At 42.7% G+C, this 12,048-nt stretch overlaps 1 protein-coding gene across 3 annotated transcripts in view; it reads left to right on the top strand.

Moving 5' to 3' along the window:
* The window catches only part of TEX2 (testis expressed 2), a 114,759-nt gene that overhangs the window by 84,992 nt on the left and 17,719 nt on the right, over positions 1 to 12,048 (top strand). For all 3 annotated transcript variants that reach the window (XM_090059555.1, XM_090059557.1, XM_090059558.1), the window contains exon 7: positions 1,385 to 1,484. In XM_090059555.1, the coding sequence (XP_089915681.1) occupies positions 1,385 to 1,484 (100 nt within the window). The remainder of the gene's footprint in view (positions 1 to 1,384; positions 1,485 to 12,048) is intronic.

Raw genomic sequence — 12,048 nt, 5'->3', positions numbered from 1 at the left:
TTCTTAACCCTCGTTCTTGCTATTCTTGTACTTTGACTTTTTATTGTAGCCTGATTTTTACTGCACCGCCAGCTGAGAAGTCTCAATCCTGCTGAGCATTGTGATGCTAGGACTGCTGCTTCCTTTAATTTGCTTGGCCAAATTGCAGGGGTTTTTTCATCCCCCCCCTTTCATTTTCTCCTTCTTTCCTCCAGGAATCTCAACAGGGATGTTATTGTAGAAAATAATGTTTCTGCCAGCTTTGAACTCTGAAATGTTATTGGTGATGGCACCATCCAAACACAGCAGAAGTTCCTTTGGCCTTCAGTCTTGGTATCAATCTATTCTGTGGTGCAAGCGGATTGCTATGTCTTGAGCAAAAGGCAGCGTTGTGCTGATATGCCAAATGCTACAAGAGACCTATCAGATTAACTTGATTTTAATTGCAAATGTACTTTATCACCTACAGAATTTTCCTTGAAACTGCTCTTCTCTCCCATTTAAAACAGCTCCTTAGCTCTTTATTATGTCTGAGTTTTTTTGGGGGGGGGGGAAGCAGGGAAGGATATAAGACGCGTGCACAGTGGCCAGTGTATTGTAGCATAGGGCTGTAGAAGTTGCAACATGATGCACGAGCCTTCAGCACTGAAGATGCAGCTAAACTAAGGAACGTGCCCTAGTATGAAAAAACCGAGGATTCTGCACCATATGTATTGCTCGCATTTGCAATTCAGTGTCTTTGCAAAGAACATTAATATCACTATAAATCAATATATCATCACTCGACTACTTTTTACTCTAAATCCCTATTTGTTTGTTCGTGTACATGTAGCTTATTTGGAGTGTGATATGGGGCAGACCCCAGATTAGGGTTTTTCATAGATTTAAAAAGTAAAAAACCAAACAAACTTTTAAGATATCAATTTAATAAAGGGTCTGCACCTAGAAGTGAGACATTGAAGAAACCCCAGAATGTTATTCCTTTTTATATATAGCAACCAGCCCAGTATCTATATTTTGTTCGTGGCTAAGACCTGCTGTTTGATATATTTTGCCTGTGCAGCATGCTGTAATATATCAGTCATGCATTTTGTTGTCTGTTGACCTAATGCTACAGGTTGGAAGTTCATATTCAAACTTGAAGCGTGATTGGCTGAGCACACCTCTATTGCAAGGGTGATAAGAAATATCTTGGCTCTATGATGATATGGTAAACCACGCTCTAAACTGTCTCTTTGAAGTAGAGGAATGTGGAATCCTAGAATTTAACCTCTGCATATTACCACTTTTTTTATTCTTTATAATTAAGCTAACTGTAAACCTGGGGTGTAATAGCTTTCCTGATCTTACAGAATAACTGGTTTCTTTATGGTGGTAACATTCATTTTTCACTCTGTACTTCTAGCTACCATACTTCATGAATGAGCTGACTCTAACTGAACTTGACATGGGAGTAGCAGTGCCAAAGATCCTCCAGGCCTTCAGACCTTCTGTTGATCACAAAGGTAAAATATGCCTCTTAACTAATTGATTTTCTTTTTTTTTATTGCTTACATTTTTTTGAACTTTCCCCTACACCGTTGTAATCTTGTAACACAATGAACACTTGGTTTGAATAAGTGGCTTAATAATGGAAAAAAACATTCATTTGTTATGCTTCCACTGCGGAATTGGAACCCTATCAAGTTGTAAATCTTGTATTCTTGTTAAAAAATTGGCCTTCCATGATGGTATTGATAATGCAGTAGACTCTGTTAATGATTCGTTTCAGCAAAGACCTGATATGTTTTTTGTGACTTGTTCTTCTCCAGTTCATTCAGCTTGGGCTCTAGTTAAGCTTATTGATATTAATAGTCTATTTGCATATCTCAGTTCCTGCACTCACTCATTAACACACCACTACAGTGGATGGATATAAACGTTCCTTAATGCTTGTGTGACATTTCGGGGAATTTGTGTGCAAAATTTCAAATTCTGTTTGATACCAGAGTGCTCTGCCAGACTTCATGCTCTGTCCTTGAATATGAGGTACAACTTCTCTCTGTCTCTGTAATGGACTGAAATATGAAGGGTCGTGGGCACAGGAATTACAAGAGTAGGTTATTAAGCTTTGTTCTTCCATTCAAATAAAACACCCCTGAGGGCAGGAGGAGAGGGGGAGAGATCACTGTTCCTCCGGGCACAACAGTTTTTTCAGGTCTGAACTTTAGCGGGGCAGGTAACTGGATCACCTGGTGGGAAATATGTCTGTCATTTGATGAGATTGATCTCTGCAGTCGGTGCCTCCCTGCTCTCTTCTAATATAGTGGACTGGGGGTTAGGAAAGAAAGCTGCCAGGGAAGTCTCTAATCAGAGCGACTCCCATGAATGGTAAGGCAGGAGTACCCCCTGAACACTTGCTAGGCTGTTGCATTTGGTTCCCACCATGTCACACACAAGCATATTTGAAGCTTCCCAAGGGTCTCGGTAGCTTCTAGCCACAGTCTCTGCCAAGCTTCCTTGGTACAGACTATTACCCCTTTGTAGAAGTAGGACCTTGAATGACCCTCATTTTGTTCTGACACTGCGTTTATGTGTATCCTTAGCTTAATATGGGGGCAAAAGTGGCAAACAAGCCTCACAGTCCAATAGAATATGGTTTGATGCAAACATGCAGTCCCTGGTATCATACAATTTGTAAGCTTCAGCATAGGTTTCCCAGCCCTTCGCACCAGTGTTTTTTGGAACCTTTGCAAAACCTCCACATCTGCTTTAGAACTTGCAATAAACTGTGAGTACTGAGTAGCAGTGGTTCTAGCATCATTTCGCTGTCCAAAGAAAATTGCTTGTGTCCAATAGCAGAAACCAGACCTGAGCTGTGTTCAAAAGCAGATGCCCTGACCTACAAAAATGATTCAGCAAAAGACAGTACCCATAAACCAGAAACAAAAGTACAGCACTGCTCTGAAAAGAGACTCTGTGAAAAGGAAAGCAGTGTGGGGTTGCGTGCTCATCTCAGTGTCAGATGCCATTTATTTACCAGGTAAATGAATTTCCTTCTGCTACGATGAGGATCTGAAACTCAAGCTGGGGTCTTCCTGGCTTGTTTCACCATGGCAGTGTGTTTACAAGTCATAGCAGGGATAACTTTGGTGCTTTATGAAAAGGCAGTTGGTCCACTCAGACCGAGCATAGTGGAGTAACAACATTTTTTTAAAACAAGTCTGGAGCCTCACAGCTACTTGAATAGTAGCTAAAGAGAAGATGCGATTTTTAAAAATGTTGGGGGGTGACCTGCTTTAAAAAAAAAAATTGTAGAATTCAGTTAGAGGAATTAGGTGGGACTTTCTCCATCACCCCTCACTCCTATAATTTCAGAATGGTTTTTTGATCAGCTTATTAGATGGGAAGTAGATTTTTAGAATGGTCATTGGTCATGATTGTCACCTGTCGTCTTTAGTAAACCTTTTTTCTCCCCTGCCTCAAGATCTTTTCCCTGTTTAACACTATTGGCCTGTACAGGCCTAAAAAATGTGGTTGATCTAGAAGAGGCTTATTTAGCCCTGGGTATAGAGGCAGTAATTGGCCTAAAGGGAATGTTCCCGTGAGGAACCTGTTGTTTACTGCCCATCCACCTCTGTTTCATAACATTTTTTAAAGCCATTTCCTGACCTCCAGAGCATTGAGCAGTAGAGGCATCAGAATGAGAACTTTGTTCCAGCAGACATTTACCAGCCATTTTTAAATTAATTTGATCTCTAGACTGGTTGTAGTAAGAGTTGACAACAAGGATTCAAAATTGCTCCATTTATAGGTCATTTGACCAGAGCTAACAAGGTTAAGGCTCAAGTTATCTGTTGTTTTCATGAACTTCCCAGCAGAGAGAGAGACCCAGATGTGGGATATCCTGATATTAGCTTTTTCATAGTTTCTAGGGTCGGAAGGGACCCGAGTAGATCATCAAATCCAACCCCCCCGACATGGCAGGAAATAATACTGGGGTCAAACGACCCCAGCAAGATGTTCATCCAACCTCCTCTTAAAAACCTCCAGGGTAGGAGCCAGGATCAGCTCTCTTGGAAGTTGGTTCCAGATCCTAGCCGCCCTGACTGTGAAGTAGTGCTTCCTGATATCTAGCCTAAACCTGCCCTCTGCCAGCTTGTGACCATTATTCCTGGTCACTCCTGGCGGTGCTCGGGGGAACAGGGACTCCCCCAATGCCTGCTGATTCCCGCCTGACTAGTCTGTAACAGGCCACTAGATCCCCCCTCAGCCTTCTCTTTTGGAGGCTGAACAGGTTCAGGTCCCGTAGCCTCTCCTCGTAGGGCCTGCCCTGCTGTCCTCTGGTCATGCGAGTGGCCTTCCTCTGGACCCTCTTGATGCTGTCGACATCCCTCTTGAAGTGTGGCGCCCAGAACTGGACACAGTACTCCAGTTGCGGCCTGACCAGTGCCGCATAGAGAGGGAGGATCACCTCCTTGGACCTGCTTGAGATGCATCTGTGGATGCATGACAGGGTGCGGTTGGCCTTCCTGACTGCCTCCCCACACTGCCGGCCCATGTTCATCTCGGAGTCAGTGATAACCCCAAGATCCTTTTCCGCCTCCATGCTGACAAAAGGGAAGTTCTCCAACCTGTAGGTATGGTGCCGGTTGTTCCTCCCGAGGTGCATCACCTTGCACTTGTCTGTGTTGAATCCCATCCTATTCACATCTGCCCACCCTTGTAGCCTGGTCTGATTGAAGCCTGATGTTTCCTTCTAGTGTGCCAACATCCCCCCCACATCTTAGTGTCATCAGCAAATTTGAACAGGGTGCTTTTTACCCCCTCGTCCAAATCGCTGATGAAGATGTTGAACAGTGCGGGTCCGAGGACCGAGCCCTGCGGAACCCCACTGCCCACGTCCTTCCAGGTTGAGAAGGACCCATCCACTACCACCCTCTGAGTGTGGCCCTCCAGCCAGTTGGCGACCCAACTAACTGTGTGGGCGTCAACACCACAGCCCCCCAGTTTCTTAATGAGAACGGGGTGAGAGACAGTGTCAAAAGCCTTCCAGAAGTTCAGGAAGACTGTCCACTGCTGCCCCTGTATCTAATGATCTGATAATCTGATCATAGAAGGCCACCAGGTTGGTCTGACAGGACCTGCCGTTGATGAATCTGTGTTGGTTGCCCCTAAGCATGCAGTCCCCAGCTGGCCTCATGGATATGTGCCAGCATAATTTTCTCAAACACCTTGCCTAGGATTGAGGTAAGACTGACTGGCCTATAGTTTCCTGGGTCCTCCTTCCTCCCCTTTTTGAAGATGAGAACCACATTGGCCCTCTTCCAGTCCTCTGGGACCACACCAGAGCACCATGAGTGCTCATAGAGTCGTGCCAGGGGTCCTGCAATGACCTCGGCCAATTCCTTAAGGACTCTAAGGTGGAGATCATCCGGGCCAGCTGACTTAAACATGTCCAGCCCCTCCAGAAGCCCCCTAACTAGTTCCACGCTAACCTTTGGCCCAGGTGTGCCTCCCCTGGGGCCCAAGGTGGGCCCAGCAGGGAGGTGGCTGTTCTGGTCCCTACTTTTTCTTAACAGAGCTTTTACTGTACTACATTTATCTGGCATCTCCTAGGAATGGGGGATGCCAGTTAATCAAATATTCTGGTTAATTAAATGTGCACCATTTGGTGCACTCCCTGGCATCAGGGTGCTGGGGGACAGGGAGTGAGGGCCTGCTTTGCCCTGGGCCAAAAAAGTGGCGAAGGAAAAACTCAGCTCGCAGCAGTGAAATGGGAGGTCCCCTGGAAGTGGTACTTCCAGTTTTGCTTTTGCCGCGTTGCTCGGATGCCGGTTAATAGTTTTCTGGCTAATAAAGTGCCGGTTAACATGACTTTTTACTGTACTTTCAGAGTCCTTACTTTCTGAAAGAAAGATACTCACATGTTCATAAAACACGGTGTCCCTTCTCCAGTGATGCCCAGAGGAAGTTTTGGTATTAAACTAGTTCAAAAATTTTTGACCCAGAGTACAAGTGTTCTCTCTTACTAGTTTTACTTCCCCCTCATTTTGCTTTCAAGTGGTCAAGTGACTATGTTGCACCAGCATTGGAGAAGTGGTGTGTGATGTGCAGTGTAGAAGATGCAGTCATAGTGGTATAATGTATTAATCTAAATTTAGGATGTGGACAAACGGATGTTGGGAGCCACTTTAGAAAGGGTGGTGGAGGCCTCTTGCTCCAAACTGTACAACAGCTGTTATATTCTAATAGGTATGCAGGAGCTGGGAAGGACACCAGTAAATATAGCGAACCTGCTCCGGTGTTAGAATTTCTTGATCCAGGGTTCAAGTTGGAGTAGCTTTGCTACATTTAATTCTTTCCCTGCTTGTGTATACTTAATTGTTAGAACATAACAGCTGCTACCCACTTCCAATCACCCTCTCCCCTCCCCTTCCCAAACATTCCCCTCTTTGAAATGGCTCCAAATATTGGTTTGTCCATACTGCTCTTCTGGTAGCACTGGACTTACAGTAGAACAATGCTACTTCCTCACCTCTGCAGGTGTAGTGTAGATTATAGCATTTGTGTCCTACTTCAGTCTTAAAAGCATTTGTGTTTTTATGTCTGAATGTGAGGATGGTCCTGCAAGGATTTGCTGGAAGTCAAGGATATCTGCTTTGTTCCAAGACCTCTAGAAGTTGTGGTGTTAAGCACAAATGAGTGTGTTTTTTTTCCTTTTGTCTCGGGGTAAATAGCTGTTTGGCCAAAACTAGTCATTTTTTTGTTTGAGTGTGACGATTCAGTCCAGTAAGAATAATTAAACGAATAACTTAATTAGATGCAAGAGAAGACTACTGAGAGAGCTCTTGATTTTTTCCAGTGGAATGGAAAAAACCTTCTGTCAATTGATTAGGTGGCGTTCAATTTGTGTTTTCAGGAATAAATGACTCCTGTCCTTTGCAGTTGTTCAGTTTTTCATCTGATTATTTAGAACATATGGGATAATTAGGTTTGAACAAAACATTCAGTTATTTCATTTCATATTACTATTCCTTGTTTCAGTTGTCTTCTAAATTTTATATCTGATGGTTAAAGTGGGAAATACTTGTGTACATATTGCAAAATCCTTTAGCATTGTTTTTTTAGAAGGGTATGAAAGTTTCAAATGACTCTAGTGCAAACTCTGACTTCAGACCAAGTTTTGAAATAGTAGTTACTGATTACAAATTGCAACATATAAAAGCGTTATATAAGTTTTATGCAAGTGTTATAGCTGTTTCAAATTCTTGCTTTTGGACATGAGATAGCTGAGAAGTTTTAAGGCTTCACTCAGAAAAGTGAGAACAAAATGGACTTCAGAGAGAAATCTCCAAAAAACAAAGACTCTTGGAACTGTCAAGATACTTACTAATCAGACTGTTGCATCCAAACACCAGCTCTTGTTTGCACAGCATTTTCTAGCATTTTAAAATCCTTTTGAGGGCAGGAATCTTATCTGTAAAGTACTTGTCTTGCTGTTCTATTCCCACTTCTAATGAAAAATAAACTTCTTCACTGAGTTGTAGAATAAAGCCTACGAGAGAGAGAGAATAGAAATTCAATAGGCACTATAATTTGTGCAGTAAAATGTCTGAGGATTGGGATATGTTAGCTTATTCTCTTGCTTTCAGTTTTCGTCTGAGGACCTGTGTCCATGAAAGGTAATAGTATATAGGAAAGAAGTCTTTAATATTGTCTTGGTTCTAAAGCACTTTCACCACATGGATCTTATCTGAAATGAACAAACCGCCCCCTTCCCCCAAACTTTTAAACAAGTGAATTAAGGAGACCATTTCATGGTCCTATTTTTTCCTTCTAAATTAAGCCACACTTTACTACACTTTTTTTTTTTGTTTTGTTTTTTTAATTCAGTAATTTGCTAGCTTACAAATAAGATTTTTTTTATATTGATATCATTTTAGTCAGTCCTTTACCCCTTTGTTTTGCTAGTTACATTGATTTAGGAAAATCCTTTTCCCTTAATTCTTCGTTTAGAAGGGACGCTGTTTTAGCTGGGTATTAGGGGTGTACAAAGCAGGCCCCATTGGATTTGGATTTGGCCTAAATTGGGGACAATGATTCCATTAATTGATTCAGATCACTGTCCCAGATTTATTTTAATTTTTTTTAATTTGGCCAAATCAGAATCTGAAGATTCAGTGCTGATTCAGAGAAATCAGTGATTCAGACATGGACACAGCTTTAAATTTTTTTTTTTTTTTTTTTTTTTTTTCTACATACCTCGAGGTACCAGCACGGCTCATGGACACTGCAGTGCTGGGGCAGATGGAGCATCCCATGGGGGCCATGAGCTCAGCGGTAAACTCAGAAGTGGAATGGATGTACTTCCAGTCCACTTCTGGGTCTGCTGGGGAGCGTGCTGCGGCCCCCCACACCCCCTGGCTCGGCGATTGACTGCAAGGGTGACCCCGGTGGCCCCCCAGACCCAGGAAGCACCAGTCACCAGGACGGGGGGTGGGAGCAGGCAGGGGCTCCCCCTGCGTACTCCCTGGAGGACCACTTCCGGCCCACTTCTGGGTCTGCCGCTAAGTGCACTGGGGAGCCCTCTGTGCTTCTGCGGGACGCTTCATGTACCTCAGCATTGCAGCATTCCCGAGCCACCCACTACCTAGAGGTATGTGGAAAAAACTTGTCAATGTTCGAATTGCCGAATCTTTCCGAATTGATTTGGGGAGATTAAAGCGTCCACTGATTCAGTTTGGATTCAGAGATTCGGCCGCCGAATTGGGCCAAATCTCTGCCAAATTGAATTGGGGACTGAAGCTTCGCACAACCCTATTGTGTATGATCCCAAGCTCAGCAGTAATTGTTATGAAGGACATGTTCCTCCTCTGTAATACCAGAGACCTGTGTAATTCTTTCTATAATTTTGGCTTGTAGTAGTATCAGAACCATTAATTCCTGTAGCAACCTTTTATTGTCAAAATACTGTTCCTGAACTAGGAGGAGGGGAGGGGTAAAGCCGATTTAAAGTCATTCTGAATACTGGTTTCTTGCGAGATGGACTCAATCCTTACATGAGTCTTCATTCACAGAAGTGATTTCATAAGAGCGTTAGGATTAGAAGGGAAAAGATAATTTGAGGCTTTCAACACAAAATCAGAGAAATACCTGGAAACCCAATGCACACATTTTTGTCTATGAAATCCAAATGTAAAATGTTACAAAAATAAGTATTTTAAAAATCCTTTTTACGTTTTAATAATCCAAACTGGTGATGATGGCGGAGAAGTTTTAATGAAATGTTTTGCACTTCACATCCACTGCCAAAGAGCACTAGCTACAACCTGTTTTGGAAAACAATTTTAAATGTTAAGAAAGTAAGGGTAGTCAGGACTCATAGTAGAGAGATCTTTTATTAGACCAAAAAGATTTTTTTTTGCAAAATTTTTCCTTTAATTGCAAGCTTTCGGGCACAAACACCCTTCATCAGGCATTCGAGAGAAGATTTTAGAAGTTCTCCTGGGTAGAAATGAAAGTTCATATTTCATAGGATTCACGGAGGAGTCAATAGATTGAAAACTCCTCTGGGCATGCAGTTCATACCTGGTATGATGCCTCTCACCTCCTGTGAGGATGTGTGATGGTGCAAATTACCTTGAAACAAAGGCAGGAGCAGGATCTTGGGTTTCAGATGGTCGCTGTTGCTTCCTGCTTGGGAAAATATGAAGATTTAATTTTTTAAAAATCAGCTATATTTAAGGGCCCTTTTACATGTGCTGCAATGCATTCTGATTAGAACACTTTGAAGCGGACTCGATTGAGTCTGCTGCAGTGCTCCAATCACAATGCTCCGGCGTGCTGCAGCGTCTCGTGTATTTGGTATCCCCATGTCTCAACATGGCGGTGGGGGTGCTTTAACTAAAGCTCATTGAAAGAGCTTGAATTAAAGGCCCCCCTCACTGACATTTTTTTAAATGTGGGCTGCTGAATACACGAGATGCTGCAGGTGTTTTTAAATTAAAGCAGCTCCCAAGAGCTGTTGTAATTTGATGTCCCTTCTGTCCTGTCCTGTCCCGCTACATTCCCCCCTACTGAGCATGTGTATAGGTGCCCTAACTTCCTTAGAGCCCAAACCTGTAACAGATGATTTATCCCACCCTACCTTTTCTGAGCACAAGTGCCAACATTCACAATTGCAACTGTAACTGCATGCTTGAAAAAGTTTGCCTCTGGATAGACCAGAGGGGGAAATTAAAAATCCATCTACATAAAACATTTGGAAGAATCTTCAGCTCCCTGTATCTGTCTAACTCACTGAGAAATTAATTGACAGGTTTACAGAGCAGTCTGGTCCTATAAAATGCACAATACCACTGATAACTGTCTGGTTTTGTTCCCAGGAGCAGCCTATTCAGTTCCAACCTACATGATTGGATGATGCTTCTCTTTGTTGTTGTAATCTAAACAGTCCTCAACAGCTAATTACTATCTAAAAATAAATAATCTGAAGTGTCTGGGCTTTCAGTAAGGAAGACTTGCTAAATAATCACTTATTGACTGATGTGCTCATGAGACTTTATTGGATACTATACAGATCTAGGGAAGTGAACATAGAAGAAGTTATAAATTTCACTAAGTGTTTGTTGGGTTGGATTGTGTCAAAGTTAAGGTGGTGTCAACAGGATGTTGTGCTGGGGATCACAAGGTTTTATGTACTCATGCTCCCAATGTGTAGGTGTGCCTATAAAATAAAATGTCACAGTAATTAAATACACAGTGACTTGTGTTGGTGGCTGTTTGCAAAAGTTAATTTAATAGTTGGTTTGTTTTTTTTTAATGATGTAATGTTTCATGCTATAGGAGGTACATTCAGAACATGTCTCAGAATAAAAGGCTTGGCCAAGTTTCTGTCATAGTTGCATATGAATTTGAACTTAAGTCAGATTTGACAAAATAATGAATGCCCAAGTGGAGGTTGTAATATATTTGGATGTATGGCAGGGGTGTGCGAAATGGGCCGTATTCAATTCGGATTTGGTCCGAATCAGGGACAGTGATTTGATTCATTGATTCTGATCACTGTCCGGATTCAATTCAGCTGAATCCAAATATGAAGATTTGATGCTGATTCAGGGAATCAGCAATTTGGGCATAAACACAGTTTTAAATGTTTTTTTCTACATACCTTGAGGTACCAGGTGCGGCTCGTGAATGCTGCAATGCTGGGGCAGATGGAGTGTCCGCAGGAGTGCGGGGGGACTTCTGGTCCACTTCCTGATCTGTTGCCGAGCATGCTGGGGAGCCCCCCGCACTCCTGTGGGATGCTCCATGCACCCCATCATCGCAGCTTTCACAAGACACTTGGTACCTTGAGGTATGTAGAAAAAACATTTAAAACTGTGTCTGTCTGAATTGCTGAATCTTTCTGAATCTCTCCGAATCGATTTTGGAGGGTTCTGATTCGATTCGGGGAGATTAAAGGGCCTCCTGAGTTGAATTGGATTTGGAGATTCGGCCATCCATTGGGCTGAATCAAATCGGGGACCAAAGCTTCGCACAGCTTTGCTGTATGCGCAGTCTCGCACTTTTTTTTTGTTCTTTCTTACTACCTTTCCATTATTCTTTTGATAAATCATCTCCTCCCTTTTTATTTCTATTTGGATTGTAATTGCTTTGGGACAACTAGCTTTTCTTTATGCTTCTCTGCTAGTCCACGGGCTGTGGGTACTATATAGATAATAAAGCATAATGGATATTTACATAAAATGGTCCAGATGATTTGAATGAATTGAACTACCTTTATGCTTTATGACACGCATACAAAAAACCTTTATTACATCTCACTGTCTCAGTAGTTGGTCTGATGACTAACACGGTACTGCGTAAGAACTGCAGACAAAGTAAAATTGTCTATGTTCACTTAGTTGTGCGAGTCCTTCTGTTTCTGATCACCCTCTTCAAACCCCTTTGGCCCTTGATTCCCGTTAACAATGTTCTGGCCTTCCAGCTGATTCTGTCATTGCCATCTTTGCATCTCCATGCTGTGCTGAAACCTTGGTGTTGAGGAAGCAGTGCCTCATGCCCTTCTGCCTGCCACCCACA

The sequence above is a fragment of the Crocodylus siamensis genome, chromosome 8 (genome assembly GCF_052110815.1).
Source record: "Crocodylus siamensis isolate JL-2025a chromosome 8, ASM5211081v1, whole genome shotgun sequence".
Taxonomy (NCBI): Eukaryota; Metazoa; Chordata; order Crocodylia; family Crocodylidae; genus Crocodylus; species Crocodylus siamensis.
Note: the sequence above shows the minus strand (reverse complement) of the source record. Positions and strands in the feature narration are given on the sequence as shown.